The sequence below is a fragment of the Hoplias malabaricus genome, chromosome 12 (genome assembly GCF_029633855.1).
Source record: "Hoplias malabaricus isolate fHopMal1 chromosome 12, fHopMal1.hap1, whole genome shotgun sequence".
In the NCBI taxonomy this organism is placed as follows: domain Eukaryota; kingdom Metazoa; phylum Chordata; class Actinopteri; order Characiformes; family Erythrinidae; genus Hoplias; species Hoplias malabaricus.
Genome location: NC_089811.1, coordinates 19,940,555 through 19,959,968, shown reverse-complemented (window position 1 = coordinate 19,959,968; position 19,414 = coordinate 19,940,555). Strand labels below are relative to the sequence as shown.

The 19,414-nt window shown below is 39.1% G+C and overlaps 1 protein-coding gene across 3 annotated transcripts in view; it reads left to right on the top strand.

Annotated features, from left to right (window-relative positions):
* fhip1b (FHF complex subunit HOOK interacting protein 1B) overlaps positions 1-16,553 on the top strand; it is a 52,848-nt gene extending 36,295 nt beyond the window's left edge. For 2 of the 3 annotated variants that reach the window (XM_066686240.1, XM_066686241.1), the window contains 7 exons: positions 792-959; positions 1,765-1,844; positions 1,945-2,120; positions 3,658-5,013; positions 8,138-8,316; positions 10,490-10,652; positions 12,119-16,553. In XM_066686240.1, the coding sequence (XP_066542337.1) occupies positions 792-959; positions 1,765-1,844; positions 1,945-2,120; positions 3,658-5,013; positions 8,138-8,316; positions 10,490-10,652; positions 12,119-12,432 (2,436 nt within the window). In that variant the 3' untranslated portion in view covers positions 12,433-16,553. The remainder of the gene's footprint in view (positions 1-791; positions 960-1,764; positions 1,845-1,944; positions 2,121-3,657; positions 5,014-8,137; positions 8,317-10,489; positions 10,653-12,118) is intronic. The other variant, XM_066686242.1, reaches the window with a different exon arrangement.
* Positions 16,554-19,414: the final 2,861 nt, after the last annotated feature.

The following is a 19,414-nucleotide window of genomic DNA, read 5'->3' as shown; positions in this document are numbered from 1 at the left end:
TGTTACTTAAAATGAATGAATGATTTACATGTGGTTTTGCAAGATATCATCAGTTATGCATATGACTGAAGTATTTTTTAATTGTCCGTATAATATATTCATTCATTCATTATCTGTAACCACCTATCCAGTTCAGGGTCGCAGTATTTAAAATATTCTCAGGTTAATATATTCTGATCTCTTCATCTTCAGATGAACAATGAAAATAAAATGTAATAAAATAAAATAAATTGCAAAAAATATCCCTTATTTATTGACCTTAATATTTTTAATAGGTACTAGTAGGAAGTCCTTTTGCTGCAGTAACAGTGTCTGCTATTCTCGTACTAGATATTGGAACATTACTGTGAGGATTTAATTGTATTCAGCCATGAGAACATTGCTAAGGTGAGGTGATGATGTTGGATGATTAGTTCTGGATCACTAAAGCCAGTCTGACTCATCCCAAAATATATTAGATTCGAGCTTTGTCACTCAAGAGAACACATTTCCACCAATGCCTGAGCAACTATTCAACATGCTATGAAAATGATTTTTTTTTCTCCATGATTTTAGGGTTAAGTTTTTATTTGGTCAAAATGTACAAATCAAATATGTACAGTAGAACAGAAAAATAATAGACATATTTAAACCGAAAAATACATTTATTTTTCCAATCAGTTGTTTAACCAATGCATACCTTGAGCATATTATTTCACAGTACTTGAATTCTCTATATTCACCTATATTCCAATATTATTGGCTTCTTTCCCACTTCACATTAATGTTTCTCCCACTTTTCCTATTTCCAGTCATCTGTGGATGAAATGATTGCGAGCACGGCCTATCTGGACTTGTTTCTGCGCACTATTACAGAGAAGTCCCTACTCAAGACCTTCCTCCGCTTCATTCTGCTGCATCGGCACGACAACGACACGATCCTTGACACGCTGCTCACACGCATCAGCAGCAACTCACGGGTCAGTCTGGAAAATAGTTTTTAAAAATATATTTTGTGCTTAGATGCCTTATACCCCTTTCACACATGCACAATAATACAGAAATGTTCCAGAGTTTACCCGGAGGAGTTATATGTGTGAACACAAACACGGGCAACAGTTGTTGTGGATTTTACTCAGGCTTTATCCTCCTCGTGCCCTAGTAAAGACTCTGGGTGAAGTCAGAGTCAGCGCATGTGAGAATTGCGTGGGAAGTGTTCTGGAGTTTCTTCTGTATGTGCAGAATTTGTGCTACGTCATGTCTAAAGCATGTGTTTCATCTCCCGCTGGGAGGGCGTGCCTGATGCAGAAAATATGCCACTGTGAGCTGCATGTGTAAACAACCTCTGAGATATCTCCAGACCAGATACTCCAGAGTTTCTTCTATTTTTAGAAGTTCATGGGTGAAAAGGGCATTAGTGTCTTTTGATCACATAGTTTATTATTTAGCATAGCCTTTGCTTGTGTAGCTATGGAAACTAGTGCTCTCGTGTAGGACTGCCACAAATACATGACTAAACTAAACTGCTAAATAAATCGTTTCACTAATTGTCTTTGAAATATCTGTTTAAAGAAAGGCATAATACAAAGACTGTTTTGATTGGAAATGTTTAAAATGTTTTTCTGTAACGCATCCTTCTGTGCATGGGTTTTTAGTCTTTTAAGTAATGGTAAGAATATTTGGTTTATTGCTCAATTACTATTTTAATTAATAAACTCAGCTCTGCTATGTTGTTTTAAGAGAGTGAGTGTTTTAGTAATTTTCTTCATTTGTATCACTCTGTAGCTGTGCATGGTCTCTCTCAGTCTCTTCAAGACTTTGCTCTCCCTCAACTGTGAAGACCTCATGCTCCAGCTCGTTCTCAGGTGTGTACACATGAGATAAATATCAGTATGTAAGTTCCTCTTTGACTGTCAGGTTGGTATGTGATTTAGTGTGTGCCTTAAACTGCTCTTTCCTTTGTAGGTATCTTCTGCCCTGTACACACGTGATGCTGAGTCAGCGGCGAGCCGTCAGAGAGACTGACCTCTATGGGAAATCAGCCGATAAGTTTATGTCTCTTATCCCAGAGTGCTGCCGAATCACTACAACAGCCTCTAGTGAAAGGGATGAGGAACCTGCCTTCTGGGGCAAGGGTGAGTGTACGTATACATGAACTCATCAGCTTTTTCAGTGTCTACTTAAAATGTTTATAGTCTTAATGTGGAATAGCTTTCTAAGAGCACTGATTGTGAATCAAATGATAGAATGTGATCAGTTACATCACCTAATTACACAATTGTTAAAATATTTAATACAATAGTTTTTGTTGCTTTTTTAAATTCTTCATTGATAATATTATTTGTTCACAGTACCATTAGATAATGCTGTAAAGATTTTATTTTTTATTTTTTTAACCATAACTAAAACAAAAAAGGTATAAAACTCAGCACAAGCCAAGTAGATGCAACAGTTTATCAGCATGAGATCTAATATTGTTTCCAGGCAATTACCAAAAGGGATCATATATGAATGGCGCAGCAGGTAGTGTCGCAGTCACACAGCTCCAGGGACCTGAGGTTGTGGATTGAGACCCACTCTAAGTGACTAGGTGTCTGTGAGGAGTTTGATGTGTTCTCCCTGTGTCTGCGTGGGTTTCCTCTGGGTGCTCCCATTTTCTCCCACGGTCCAAAAACACACATTGGAAGGTTGATTGGCGGTTCAAAAGTGTCCATAGGTGTGAGTGTGTGTCACACTGTGAAGGACTGGCGCCCCCTTCAGGGTGTGTTCCTGCCTTGCGCCCAGTGATTCCAGGTAGGCTCCAGACCTACCGCGACACTGAACTGAATAAGCGGATACAGACAATGAATGAATTAATAATTCACACAAAGTTTTTAAAAATACATTGTGACCAGTGCTTTTACTAATGGATATTTAAAAGTTAAATGAAATAAGCAAAATAAGATCACCATAAGACAATTGTATTTATATTAGTGGTGTCTACTGATTTAAAAATATAATCACAGCAATAAAATTAAAATAATACATGTGTTTTGGGAGAGAGATAAATGTGTAGTGCAACTAGTATGATATGCATGACAAACTGGTGAGAGGAAACCATTCTTCCATTATAATATCTCAGTGAAGTTTTTGTGATTTTTTTAAATTAGTCTCGTAATTTTCTGAACAAAAGTGTCAGGGACAGCTTTAGCATCAGACACAAGTTTTAACGTGGAAAATGAATGCTACAGCACAGCTTGTGGCCCACCCAAACATGGAAACAAGAAGTGTGTGTGTGTGTGTGTGTGTGTGTGTGTGTGTGTTGGGTGAGTGGGTGCGTGAGGGGAGGAAGGGTAAGAGAGAGAGTTTACAAAATTTACTACATACCCACACCCACTGTAGTTATGTAATTTGTACATAACTAGAGTACCCTTGCAAAAAAAGTACTTTAGTACTGTAACTAACAGGTTTTGTTGCTTTTTTAATGAAAGGAAAATTCAGGAGTGTATTTTTATACATATTCAGAAATGAAAAATATATAGATAGATGCCATGTCTATTCATGTAAAATCCCAGTAAGATCACAGTTTTGAGTATGATATTGACTTTTGTATGAACATTTCAGCTGTTTACTTTATTGACATCATTACTTTATTAATTTTTATCTTCATAACCTCTGATCTTTCTTTTTTCTCTGTAGTGTTGGGTAGTCCCACTTCTGAGTCTCCAGTTCACCCCAAACCCAGCACTCCGTCCCGCTTAGCTCTTTTTATCCGCCAGCAAAGCTCTGGAGGTGCAAGCAACCCATCCTCCAGCTCTTCTGGTCCTGATAATACTCCCTCCTCACCCCATGGCAGCTTTCCCTGTCCTAACAGTCCCATGCACCAGCTGCCAGATGTTTCAGAAGCTGATTCTGGGTACCTAGAATATCTCAGAGATGCGCGGCGAGGTATTGAGTTGTGCTCTTGGGCCTGTCGGGACTGGTCAGCTCCTTACGATGGAGAGAACCCATCTCCAAACTCAGCACCAGCTCCACCACCTCCTCCCACGTCCAATCCATCTCTCAGCATGGTGCCTGAGCACTTTTCAGTGCAACGTGGTGGACTTTCTGATGCTGCACAGCAGAGGGCTGCAGTGGTGGCAGCAGCACGAGCTGAGTGGAGCAGCTCCGAGCGAAATAGTGGAGAGTGGGATGTCACCATCACCAAAAACTGCATCAGTCTCACTCCTCGCAGTAAGAAACGCAGCCTACTTCCCAGCTCTGTCCCTCTGCAGCCTTCCTTGTCATCTTCTTCAGCCACAGCATCCTCTTCCGGATTGGCAGAACCCACGGGATCACATCCACATACTGTCCCTCATCGAGCACTCTATAATGGCACAGGACAGGTGGATGAGTCTGTGGACAGTTCAGATGGTGGGATGGAGGTAAAGAAGGTAAAAAGAGATGCAAGTATAAGTGATGGGGATTCAGGAATTAATGGAAAAATGGGGACAGGTTCAGTTGAACCCAGTCTTACTTTACAGGGATGCTACAATGATTTCCACACAGTGAAGAAACCAGCTCAATCTCAGGTGCAATCCAGTGCGCTTCCACAACCACAACCATGCCCATCTAACCTACAGCCTTCATCACATGAATGTAACTCCAGTGAGGGCCAAAGATCTGCTCCAGCAGCAAGCTTTACGGAAACTTCCCTCTCAGCCACCCATGGCTTGGAGTCTGTGGAGAGCCTAATCGAGGAGCTACTGGAGCAGGCCCCATCCGAACCACTGTCTGGAGACTCCAATGGCCAGGGCATCAGCATTGAAGTTTTCCACCAGGAGCTGCGAGAGCTAGAGGAGAGAGTAAAGGAAAGGAAGATTCACACACGAAACTTTGAAGAATTTAACCAGGATTCCCTGTCTGGCTCTCCTGGTCCAACCCGGACAGATGAGGTGGGTCCCCCATTGGAACCTGAACAGGGAGCTGCCGCAGAGTCAAAACCAGATGGTTCCAGCATAGGAATGTTCAGCCCAGCAAGATCCCTCGGGCAACCTCTTGCTCAACCATACATAGGTAAGTGTTGGTCAGGATTAGGAGAACATTCATCTACATTGGAACATATCTGTTTTTTAAATAATAAGCTCAGTACAAACTAATTACTGTTGTTTTTTATGGTGTAAATGTGTCATATGTAGCCCATAAAAAATTTACATCTACTATTTTTATCTTCACTTTTGCTTAAGCTGGAGTTACACTACATGACTTTTAGCTTCATTTTAACCCTGATTTCCACTCAGCCCAAATCTGTGCTTTTTGGCTCTAGTCTGCAGACTCTGGAGCAGTTGCAGGTGTCAGTTGGAGGGAAAGTCATGTACTGTATAGATTTTGCCTCCAGATGGCATTTAAAACCAGTCACAACATATCAAATATGTTTGATTTTGACAGGATTGACTCAGCTTTGGACATAATCATGTAGATTAAGCTCTTCACCAACTCAAGTCTGAACAAGTTTGGTCACCAGCCAATGAGAACAGCACCGAAAGTAAACGCCTGTGCTACAAGACATTAAATAGTGCTAGATGCACATGTCCCCAAATGACAAATATTGGCATTGAACAAGGCATTACAGCATTTATTGCAACTTTATTTTCTATTCCACTTTAAATGATGCCGCCCTGTGGGGTATGCTCTGCTACTGCTAACGTTTTTTTAACTGTTTAAAGTGGAATGTCGCCTCCGATATGTGCTGTTAAACTCCCTGTGCAGTCTAGAGACCATGCATGACCCAAAAATAGTGGTTCTTTAAGGCCACCTGAAGTCATGTAGGTCTAAGGCATTATTCTCTAAATATGTGTGAGTTTAGTCTCAGTTCACTGGAAAACAATTTGTGTTCTGGAGTGCTAAACCAGAAGTGCCTGTTAGCTGGCCAGCTCGGCTTCTAAACAGTGTAGAACAGCCTTATTGCGTATATTTTGTGACTTTCTATACCTCCAGCACCAGTTGCTAAAATGTGCTCTCTCAGAACCTGTTAACTGTTAAATAGTCAACACGTGTGTCTGTGTTTACTGTTGGGTGTGCGGTGCAAAAACTCCGAAAACTCGTCACTCCACTTTGTGCTCACAGATATAAGGCTCACGTGGCATGACACTGCATGCACCACCCCCACCCCACAGTAATATCTTATAACATGTTAATATTTTGAGACAGTATGACGGTATGAAAAATGTGTATACCGCCCATCCCTAGCCTAAACTATGCACCTACACTCAAATCTTTCCTCTCTGAGCCAGAAATACATAGAGGTTACCCTCTCAGCTACCGGTACAAACTCCAACTGTATGGACACCTAACCATAACCGTAACCTGGGGATTGGAGTATCCTCATATGTTCTCAGCGCCTTTTATCCTGGGTAACTCCTGAGTAGGTGAGAAACCATCCCCTATCAAGCAATCTTGATCAAGAGCCCATACTATACAGCTCCTTTCCACCAAGTTAGGTTACGGTCCATGCTTAGCAGCCTCTTTATTTTACTCTGTAAAAGAAATCAAGAGGAAAATTCCTAGTTAAATGTCAAAATTTGATAAACACTGACACATTGTTAATGTTAATCTTTGAATAATGCTACCTTAGGAGCTTGTCCCTGCTGTATATATTTACATAGCAAAACTAACTGCTGATATCTTCACCTTCTAAGCAACCTGCCCTGGTGGTGTGGGGCTGCGTAACCCTGCACGGGTTGGATGGCTTTGGTATTATGTGGCGTTGACGGCTGGGTCATTTCTGTGCATTCATTACAAACTTAGCAGCATAGACAAAAGACCAATCAGCTTGAGATGCACAACCACACACACATTTTAAGCAACTTAATGTACACTCTTTAGTTTGTAAAATATTTATCTTCCAACCTAACATTACATTGTAAACAAAATCATGGGCGGCACGATGGCTTAGTGGTTAGCAGCGCTGGGATCTTGGGTTCAAGTCCCATCTGGGTGGAGTTTCCCCGTGTCTGCGTGGGTTTCCTCCGGGGACTCCGGTTTCCTCCCACAGTCCAAAAACATGGAGTGTAGGTGAATTGGCTTCTGTCTAATAACTGTCCTGGTGTGTGAGTGAATGAGTGTGAGCCCAGATATGGATTGGCACTCTGTCCTGGGTGAAACCCTAGTGCCCGATGCAGTCCTCCAGGTGGACGGTCGTTCCTGGTCGAGAGTACGCTGTGCGCGTTTGGCTGCCGCTTCTCACCAGTGTGTGTGTGGATTGAGTGTTCTGAGCAGTGTGGATTGTAAAGGGTCCTTGGGTGTCTAGAAAGGCGCTATATAAGTGTAAAGATACATACATACAAAAATATATTTAACCATGTTTTTAATACACCCCATCTACATTCATTATCTGTAACCGCTTATCCAGTTCAGGGTCGCGGTGGGTCCAGAGCCTACCTGGAATCATTGGGTGCAAGGCAGGAATACACCCCGGAGGGGGCGCCAGTCCCACACAAGGCAACACACACACACACTCACACCTATGGACACTTTTGAGTCGCCAATCCACCTACCAACGTGTGTAACGTGTGTTTTTGGACTGTGGGAGGAAACCGGAGCACCCGGAGGAAACCCACACAGACACGGGGAGAACACACCACACTCATCACAGACAGTCACCCGGAGCGGGAATCGAACCCACAACCTCCAGGCCACTGGAGCTGTGTGACTGCGACACTACCTGCTGTGCCACCGTGCCGCCCTTCATACAGTACAGATATTGCTTATTCATTGTTTATTTAATGTCCTGAATATGACAGTATAATGGAAATAAATTTTACCTCTGAGAGAGGAATAGTGGCAAAGTGAGTGGTATAATTAAGGCTTACATAGAGAGGGCACATTAACAAATGATTGCACTAATAGCACAGTACAGTTGGTACACCTCATTGTCATGTAACAAAACATAACACCACAAATACCAAATCAGGACGTTTACTGACAAATACACTACAGTAAATAGGAGAAAGTGTGGGGCAGTACAAAATGAACATATAAGGCAATGTGGGTTTGTAAGAAAAAAGACACATTCTCTGAATTAAATGAAACTGAGTAGGCAGCTGAAGCATTGAAAAGGGATAAAGAGAAGTGGTAAAAGCCTAGAAAAAAAAATCCTATCTTGTGGATAATTCTTCTTCTGAATCTGCTCTGCCTGCAGGTCCTTTCATGACGGTGCTCTTTTCAAAGCTGGAGAGCATGATGCAGAACTCGCTGTATGTGAACATTTTGCTGACTGGCATTGTGTTTCAGTTGGCCTGCTACCCTCAGCCTCTTCTTCGCTCCTTCCTTCTCAACACTAACATGGTGTTCCAGCCCAGCGTCAAGTCTCTCATACAGGTTTGTTACATTATTTCACAGTTCATTACCCTGCCTGAGAGTCACACAGTAAAACAATATCGCCAAGTTCACTAATAGATCACTGTGTGTCACAGTTCTATAGAAAGTGAAACAAACCTTGCCAGAAAAATGTTTTGGATTGGTAGTTATGTATTCAATTTTGTAGGCAAATCCTGTATACTATCAGATTCATATCTCCCAATATGTAACTTAAGAATCACAAACCTAAGAATCACAATACTTCAATATCTTTCAGTATAATCATAATTTTTCATATATTTACTATATTTTAGTCTAGCATATTTTGGACCATTTCTGTTGGTTCATTTGTTATGTTAATGTGTTAATTTGTGGGTGAACATTTCAGGTGGTGTTTTCATAATATGTCAGGAAATGGAAAACTTTAAAAATGTAGATAGAAGATTCTGTTGACCAGAGACAATTCATAGAAGTTTGGATGTACATGGTCCAATAACATGTTTTGTATACGCTGAACAATCTGGTGCTGGTATGAATGGATCAGTCACAGCAGGGCTGCTAGAGTTTTTAAAAAGCTCTATGTCACTGCTGGCCTGAGAATAGTCCACCAACCAAAAAGATCCAGACAACAGCATCCTGTGTCCACTGATAAATGACTAAAGGACAAATAACGCAAACTGTGCAGCAACAGATGACCATTGAGGTAGATGTGTCTAACAGAGTGGATACAGAGTTTAGAAACTCGAGAAGCACTGCTGTGTCTGATCTGGTGGTTCCAGCACAACACACACTAACATACCACCACAAAGATAGTGTCACGGCAGTGCTGATAATCCACCACCCAACTCATAGCTGCACTGTGATGGTCCTGTGGAAGTTTTGGCCATTGAAGAATACGAAGAAATGGGGCTAAGTATGTATTTTCTGAATTAATTGTTCCAGAAAATAAAATAAAATAAAATAAATTGAAAGAATACACTGAGTTTTACTGGAAAATGCCAAACATACAAGTTGGTTCCCTGTTGAGGAAATGTTCTCTGTGGAGAATTCACACTTGTTAATTGGATTGACAGATTAAAGTTGCTTTCCACACAACATAGGTAGTGATATGACAGAGAGGAGGCTCTAGAGTAAACAGCAGATAGAAGTAACATTCATAAAATTTTGGCACAAGTAGTGAAAGTCCTCTGGTCTATTTAAAGGGAGCATTTATATTGATGGGATTTTTGTTGTGCACCTTTGGTGCTTTTTAGAAAGATGTTTTAATTAGCTAGCTTTAATTGTTCCCAATTTGTTTTTGTTTTTTCTACCAATCAGGACTCCAGCCCATCCTTCCCTCCCAGGACACCTGGGTTTTAATAGCATCAGCTTGAATTGAACTGACAATTCCCCAAACATGAACCGGGCTAATACTTAAACTGCTGGGCCACTGAAACATTTAAAATTTATGTAATCCTGAAATTAAGAGGGGCTCATCTCTCGCATTTTATGGGGAGGAGTGCATGCACATGTGGGGGTCGGGCAGTGACAGTACAGCAGAGGAGGTAGAGGTACATGGAAATTCCTCTGCTTTCTCATTGGCGAGAGGTGTCATGAGCTGATTGAGAAAGATGAAGAAGATATCCTACACAAGGCTCTTAAAAGGGGCATCTTCAATCAAAGTAGCACTGCCCACTTTTTATATCAGAACAGATAAAATCTCGCTATCTTAATGGATTTGGGCATTGCTCTAGCTTCCCCAACTCATCAGGGTTTAGGAGAAATCAGCAGTCCCTCAAAATGTTTGACGTGGTGCAGAGGGCAAGTTTAGTTGTTAGTTGCACACACTGCAGAAAGGAGGGAAAAATAATTGAAACAGATCAACATAATCCTCATGTGTGAAGCCTCTAACTGAAATTCCTTTATAAAGGCTTTTGATGTGACAGCTCGTTTGTTAAAATGTCATGTTTTGACATTATTTTGTGCTCATTGTTTTCTTGTAACTGCATTCCTTTCTGCATTTTTTTTCTCATGAACATATTTTGACAGAAGTTTTTTTTTTTCTCATTAGAAAGGATGAGGATTTGTTTTATATGGAATGAAGCCCCAGGAATACTCTTTAATTACAGTTCTGAGCGAAAGTTTAGCCTTATTTCATTCCTGACTGCTTTAGTTTGATGGCACTTGTCACATTCCTCTTTCTCACTTTTTTCAGGTGCTTGGGTCTGTAAAGAATCGCATCGAAATTTTTGCTGCAGCGCATGAGGATTTTCCAGCCATGCTGAGGAAGGCCCGGCGCTTCCTTGTGGCACGAGGCAAACTGGACTGGACAGACTCACCCACTGCAGTGCCCCCTTTGCGCCGATCTGACTCACTGGGTTAGTGAGAAAGATGAATATGCTGTGTGTGTGCACCCTTTATCTATATCTGTGTGTGAAGTTCGGCTATATGAAATATATTAGATATAAAAATTATTTCAGCTTCTTATTTTGCAGCTTTTTTTCCTGGTTTAAGTTCTACCTTAAGTATTGCAGTGGCCTCAAGTACTATTACTTCCATTTAAGGTGTAACTGGAATCTATACCAAGACATCACCATACTATTAGCAATGTTTTATGCTTGTTATGAAGAGAGTGAGGGTCATAATACATTAAAATAACATGAAACTAATACAATGGTTATCATAGTATTAAAGGAGGAATACTGACATTAGTGAGTTTATCTGGTCGATTATGCTGCGATCCCTTTTTGTGAAGTGTACCCCTGAAAAATCAGTTTCAGAGGCTTTATAGCCCTAATACTACACCCTACCCCTCTTTCCCTGCAAGAATTGATACACACTACCCCCAAGCAAAACAGAAGGTTAAGGCTAAGGGGTGAAATGGGATCCACCCTTATTTAAAATATTGTTAACTGTGGTGTCGGGAAACAAATCAACTACTTTGTTTTGAGATGTAGTAAATGATGGGTAAGGGTGATTTCACACCTGCACTTGGTAGTCTGGTTAAATCAAACTCTGATTCGTTTTCAGCCTTGGTGCGGTTCGCACGGGCAGATGTGAAAAGAGTACTCGGATACCGACCAAAACAACCGCACCAAGACTCAAGAGGAGGGGGTCTCGGTCTGGTCCCAAACAAACTTTGGTGTGGTTAGTTTCTGGTGAAAACGTGATCTGACCTCGATCCATCACAACAATAAGGTGTATGCTGCAGGTCAGGGCTAAATGGCATTCGTAGTCAAGGTGTGCTTTGCATACTGGATGCAGTAGGCAGGTAAAGAAAGAACTGGTTAAAGTTTAGCCACTAAGCGGAGTAATGGATCAGAAATGCACTAGTACGGAACACAGGACTTTTTGTGTTTTACGTTTTTGCTCCCCGCATCAGGAAGGCCTGACGTATCAGTGGTGAGAACATTCTCACATATTTTGCAGTGATGCATTTTGGTGTACTTAGATGTTTCAGTGTGTGAAAACAAACCAAACTAAGGGGAAAACGCTCCAAGATTGTGAGCTGCTTAACAGATTCGGACCGGAACAAACGAACTACTGGTGTGAAAAGCCCTAAGATGCATTTTTTTTTTCATGTTGCCTGAGTCACAAGATAAATACTTTTTGGAAAAACCCTGCAGTAGAAGACCATTCAGTATTTTGTTATTTCTTCATTGCTTTTAAAGTTTTTGCTTGTAAATATTAATAACCCTATATTGCATGCAATGCTGTTTAATATATATATATATATATATATATATATATATATATATATATATATATATATATATATATATATATATATATATAAAATATATATATAATAAACGTTCTCATCATCTCTGTTTCTGCTCCACAGTGAAGAGCAGGAAGCCATCTCTAGGGGACTTGATCTTGAGGCACACAAACAGTCCGACACGAGCTCGCCACGCTGCTCAGGCAGCTCTTGCTCACATGAGGGATGGCAGTCAGTCTCTACACAGCGCACTGTTCAGGGGTGTGGTGACTGCCACGGGAGCATCCAGTCTGGAGAAGCAGGCAGAGGCTCTGCGCATCAAAAACTCTGTGTACTGTGCAGTGATTTTTTCAGAGTTCCTCAAAGAGCTGGCCGCTCTAGCACAGGAACACGCAGTGGCCATGCCTTTCCCTCCCAGCAAGGGGACCGAGGAGTGAGAGACACAGTCTAGATGCGGTCCACCTGCTGCTCCACACATACACACAACTGTAGAAAATACACACAGTGTGACTTCCACACACTTTTTTCTCTCCATAGGAACTTTTGACTCGTTTGAGGACAAACTGAAGACCATAAGAGGAAAAGGATAGTTTAGGAGAGACAGGTGTAATCTCATGTTTATAATATTTTCTTTTTTATCTATATAGGATATGACAGAAAATCATTGGTAAAGCTTTAGGAAATTGTGCATATAAATCTTGTACATAGTCTATATAAAATATATGTGTATAATGTTTTTACACAGTACACTCAGCGCAACTTGTATCCTTTAATGTGGAGATTTGGCTGTAAACATGCACTCCCTAAAGGAGAGATTCTGCTTTACCTAACTACATATCGATTTTCATGTGGTGCTGCTGTGCTGCCAGATGTGCTTATTGATGACTAGGGCTGTATTTAGCAATTTTCTTTAATGAATCTGCCAACATGTTTGAACAAATTTGCTATACTTGAGGATACAGATTAATATAGGTGATTGTGTAGTTAAATTCCTAGTTAACTGTAGTAATTGTAATTGTAAACCCCCCCCCCCCATGTTAAATAAAGTACCAAGTGCAGTCCTGGTCATTGAAGAGGGGGAAAAAAAGCATCAGGGGTATATAAACACATGCCAATAATGTGAATAGTCGATATATAGTTTATGATGCAGCACCTGTCCTTTAAGTGTCTCTTAAACCATTTTAGAGTTCTGCCATATTAGAAACATGTTTTTTAAAATCAGAACTGGTGAACAAGATGAAATTTCATCTGCATTTTTTTGAAAATGAAGGGGAAAAAATCTATTTCTCTTTTTGTATAAAAACATCTGTCATAAAGGCCACACTTAGCGAGCGGGAAACATTTGGCAATTAGCTTTTGTCAATCAAACAATGGTTCTTTCATCCAAACCTTGGGTGCATTTGCTGCGTAGGCTGCCACATTTTGAGTTTACATAAGCATTGATGCCAAGTCTTTTGTATCAAGGGCACAAGCATCCTGATAAGGTTGGTCTGGCTTTCTGTTCTGAACTAGGTTCAAGCTAGTTCACGCGGCTTGGTTTTAAGTACCAGCCAATCAGGGTCACCACCATGTTGGGCCTAAATGTGTCTGTCGTCTGAAAACCTGCAGAGAGCAATTTAAACTAGTGACAAGTAGAGGGCATGGAGGAGCTCACCAATCAAGACCAATAATTATCTCAAGAAGAAATGCTTTTTCCTAGACATGTCACCTCAGAGGCTAACCCCAAAGGCAAATATGGAGTGTTTAAACAGAGGGTAACACAAGACTTCAATAACGATTTGCACTCTCCTCTATTTGTTTGTTTGTGTGTTTATTTGTTTTAGATGCGAAGCACCACATGAACTCTCTCACTCGTGCCACTTCTTCATAAAAAATTCCCCAATAAAGTATTTCAAGAACAATTCCCCTTCATTTAAAATGTCACTCTAGCAAAAATCTATGGTAAATGTGCCCATTATCCACTCTGGTAAATGCAGTCAGCTAGGAGCTGTTAGATGGCTTTTTCTCCCTTTGTTAAATATGGTTCTTGGTGACAATATTACTTTGGTTTCTTAGACAGTCCATTGTATTGTATGTCTTTGCATTATCCATGCCCATTAAAACATTGCATCTCTTAAATAGTAAATTCATAGGAAGAGGGAAGTGTTCATGGCAGTGTGTGAGAAGAGCTGCAGGATGGTGCTTCTCATTTGTGATACTACTTTTTTCTTTATTAAATAATAATAAAAAAAATATTATTATTTTAAAGCACATCTTTAAAGTCACATTCTCAGTAAGACTGTAGAGGTCATGTATTGTAAGAAAGGCTATGATATTTTACTGATCATTTGTGGTGCTCTGTCTCAGGTCCAGAAAAAAAGCACTGTTTTATTTCCCTTATGGCTGGTGGCAGGTTTTCATAGTGACGCGATGTTCGGGTTTCAGTCCCCTGTGGTGAATGTGCCAAGTTTAAAGAAGCAGAAGCCATCTCAGTGTTGCAAGTGGCAGTAAGTGATGTTGCCTGTGAGATCAGTGTGCTTGAATATGGGTCGGTGGGATGGGGGGGAGAAAAGAAGGAAAAAAGCTGTGACTGCACAGTATTTCAGTTTAATTTTCTTTTGTTTATTGCCAAGACACTTTTGACACTTTAGTATCCATTGTGGAAGTACTGCATGTTGGAGTTTATGAATGAGTTATTGTTATTTTATTATTATTATTATTATTATTTTTATGTACTGCTTTTTGGTTTTTAAAAGCTATTTTTTTTGTTTTATTCACAAGCCACAGAGACTATACCTCAAGTGTTTTTTTATTTTTTTTTATTTCTAAAGTCTTGTTAGTTATTTGAGGGAGAAAATTACTCCCTACTGCCAAATCGTATCAGAATTTAATTCTCCCACTGAATGAAAAGGTGGTCATTTTGATTTAATGAGTCATTCTCATTGGAAATTTAACAAATCGTCTTTGTGACGCGTATCATCTGCCTAATGAATCAGCATGAAATGATCAGAGGAAACAGTGATGATATAAATTGCTGTTGTCTGTATAGAATGGCCATAGTGTGCTTTGTACCACTTGTCTAGCCATCAATCCATCCATTTTTCCCTAGATTCCTATCCGCTCTATTTCTGTTCATTACTGCATGATGTTCAAAATTGTTTTTTTTTTTTCTCTTACATTGGGAAGACCAATGGCGTGTGTGTCAGAAAGCATGCTGGTGAATTTTTATATAGTGGGCCTTGCCAGGTTTCTCTAACAAAAGTTTTATTTGCCTTTGTTTTTGTTTGGTTTTAGGGTGAAATTTTCTTTCAGGCATTCACTTCTCTGCCAAAATGTCACATTTTTGAGTTTTCCATAATAATCCAAGCTAAAATGTTGGTTTTAGTTAAGAGTTTGTGCTGTTTCCTAAGCCACATTACTGGAATGAGAGGTATTCTGCATTCACTAGATAATACCATTAAATGTGCTCTGTATATGCGCAGATTAGTGCTGAAGGTGTTTCGTGTTTTAATTTTTGACAGTGATCATATTTATTTCATTTTGCATCATAATTATGGTTAGAATGCTAGGGACAGCATTTATGACTAGCAGCAGTGTCAAGCACAGACCTCTGAGCAGGTGCTGCCATTTTGTAGCGAACTGTCAGATCTTTCTCCTAAATTATGAGGTTGTTAGTCTTTTCACTTCGTGTTCCTGATCATATATTATATTTTGATGAAATTATTTCTTCAAACTAGAATGAATTTTGCATTGTCACTTTCATCACCATGCACCAGTGAAAAGGGAACAGTATTTTCCAATAATATTATGTTTCCACTCCCCTCACACCACCTTCACCCATCACTGAGGGAAATGCTCTGCTGAGCTCTGAGACCCTCAGTGACATCTTGTTTCACTTTTTAAATCTATCACAGTTAATGTGTTCTTGAATTTATTTTAATCCCAAAACATTTAATAAATAAGGGTTTACCATAACAGTTTCCCACATGCGAATTACATTTTCTTTTATGATATTGCAAGACCAGCAGCCTCACAAATATGCCCATAACTCTGATCATTATTTTGAGAGAAGCATTGTCTATGGAATAGTGTGAACAGTGTCAAATATTTGTTTTCCACAGCAATGGCAGGTAAAACCTAGCTTCAAGTTTATGTCCTGTCATTGACTGCAAAATGACACACATCCTCAGAGGTCTACTGTCAGTAAGTAATTTTCTAGCCACAACGAGCATATTTTTTTTGTATAAGTTTAAAGATCAGAACTACAGCACTTTTATAAAAAGTAAGCTTAGACGTAAGAATCTGAGAGCACTTTTCCTTTTTGGCAGCGTGTGTCTCGTCCTCTGAGATTTAGAAAAGAGTGAACGCTGTCCATGTTCGAAAACTGACATTTGACTGGGATTTCAGCCATGAAGCTTTGGATGGATTTTTGGGAAATGCATTGCTTATTGATCAATGCTTTTTATAGGAAATTGGGAACTGTGTGTGCATGTGCACAAGCGTGCAATCCATAGGATTTTCAAGTATTTGGTTTTTGGTTCTTTTAATTATTGTCAATTACTTTGTGTTTTTTAATTGTATGTGTTTTTTTTTTTTTTTTTTTTTTTTTTTTTTTTTTTTTTTTATTGAATTGTATGTTTTTCTTTTTTCTTTTTTTTTTTTTTTGTTTCTAAATGGAGAGTCGATGTTGATATATGTGTGGTGCGTTATCTATGCAAATATCTCCCTCTGCTTTTTTCTGAAACAGTTCAGCTTGAGTGTACACACATTACCCTACCCATCCTCTCTCCCCTGTAATCTGCAGAGCTGTAAGAAAATACTTGCAAAATGATGAATGTTGCCAGAAATATTTTTCTATGTTTGCAATCCTGAGGAGAACAGCTGATCTTAATTTGGGGGAAGGAGGGGTGGAAATGAGTTAAATCCTTGGGTAAAATATGTAAAACACTAACAGGGAATGTTTTTATTAATTTATAAATGTTTTAACTAGCAATACCCACGACGCCTTGGTCTTCATTTAAGCATGCATGTTTTTCTGTCATTTACTGTTGTTACTGACTGTTGTTTCGAATACTCATAACCTTTATGGCCCGATGTACATAACGTGTCCAACCTCTTTAAAACTTGAAATATAGACAAAATAATTCTATGGGATACAGCACACTCCAATTTTTTTAATTCATCCTCATTGTAACAGTTTCTCAAAGTTTCCACTTACAGTTTTCCATATTTTAGTAATACTTATTACTTATAGTAATACTTATTCATACATCATGACCAAACATTTGTCAACATATGCTCATCCAAAAATTCTTCTTAAACAAAGGGTTTTAATCAGGAGTTTATGCCTCTTTTTGTGACAGTTACTTTTTATTAACGCATTTATTATTTTTTTTTTCTCCCCAGATAGGCTTTACTTTTAACTTTAGGAAAATGGCTGACACTTGTACTGGCCGATTAGTTCTGGAACACAGATGCCACCCCAATTCATCCCAAATGGTGTAAGCTTCATAATTTCAGTTTCTCTGCTCCACAGCCTAATTCTGGGAGGCACTGCATACCCTTCCAGCCGACATTTAGCATTGAGTATGGAAATCTTACACTCCTGAATATCCTCAGTTACTTTAATCAAATCAAATCAAATTTATTTATATAGCGCTTTTCACAACTGATGTTGTCACAAAGCAGCTTCACAGAATTCCAGTAAGAGTAAGATTTTTAAGGATTTTTAAGAGTAAGATACTTTAGAGTATCCCATTTAAATGGACCAATAAAAATGGTCTTGATTTGACTCAAAATATATTTGAATTAAGCATTTTCCTTCTATGTTTTTGGTGGTTTCACAAACAGGGATTAAGCCTAGTTCTGAGTTAAATCCTCGTTTCATTGGAAAATCACAATTGAAAATGCTGTGTAGTCTAGGTTCAATCTCTGTCTGGAAAATCCCACTCCATAATGTTTGGTCCTGCAGGAAACATTACATAAAAATAGCAGGGTCTTGTTGGGCTTCATATTTAAACATAGTATAAGTAATCAAGTGAGACAAAGGTAATACTTAAATCTGTTTTTAAAATGGTTAAATCCTCTTGGATAGCTTATGATGAATATATAAACTGATACATTTGAAAAGTGTCCACAGTGTATAACTTTTCTCATTACATCAGAAAAATAGGTGTACATATTATTTAAAGCATTTTTTGTTTAACCTATAATTATAAATTAAAATTTTCACCCACTTTTAATTACATGCCTCAGTATATTGACTGAGGCATGTAATTAAAAATGACAGTAATCTATTTATATTTTAAATTAAATGACATTTGTCATTAATACTACACAAGTTATCATAAAATTATCATGAAAAAACATTTTGAAATAGATTTTTACAATACAAAAAAACCTTTAAAACTTGTTGCAGCTCAACTTTGTACCGCACAAGTTCAACCAATCACAGTCCATTATTTAAAAATATGTAAATGAGAGTATTTTATCTGCAGAAATCTGACAGACTGGACAGGTTTAAGATGTTTTGTGCAGTTAGCTGTTGCTAAAATAAACAAATTATGTGAAACCCAGAATTTCACTGGATTTAATGTGTAACTATCACATTTCAACCTTAAATGCTACAACATGTTTTGGAATTCCTAAAGACAAATATTTTAAGTAGCAAAAAGAGTGACATTAGCATGAAATGAATGTTGGCTTCTTATGCCAAGTTTCCATTCAATTTTAAAGGAGACGTACTCTCCCCTTTCCACAAGTTATCACAGTTACCTGGGGTCTTAATGAAGAATCTGTGATGTGCTTTTGTCAAAAAATCACAAGGATCAAACATGAGGGCACCATTATCCCCATCTAAACAGCCCTGTTCAGAATGAAATAGTTTCAGCACCTGTACTTTTAATGAGAATGAGCCACAGCTAAGTTCAGCACAAGAGCCCAGGAATGAGCAGTTTGTTTTGCTCTATTTAAACTTGTCTTTATCCAGGGCTGTGATTGGAGAAAATCAGAAGAGGCAAAGTGCCTGCATTCAGTGTAAGATGCAGAACAACTGCACAAAATCAGAACTCATTTTATTCAGTTTTCTGATTTGGTAGCCCACAAAAAATTGACATCCAGGGGATGTGGCTTGATATGTTAACTCAATCATTTTAAGTGCCACACATATAGTGTACATTGATGTATACGATGCTTGGCATTAATACATATACGAAACCAAATGATTCAAACATATTTTTGCACTTTATGCACTTCTTTAATTAGTTCTCCTCATCATCCAGTGGCAGTAGGGCCTGTTCTGGGTAGTCTCGCTCCCCTGCAGAGCTTTATGCTTCCTCCTGCCGCTTTTCTTCACTTCTGGACAAGATTCTGTTTGAATTGGAGAGAGCCAGCATGGAGGGGTGCATGAGGAATAATGCTTTCACAGAAGAAGAGGGGGGA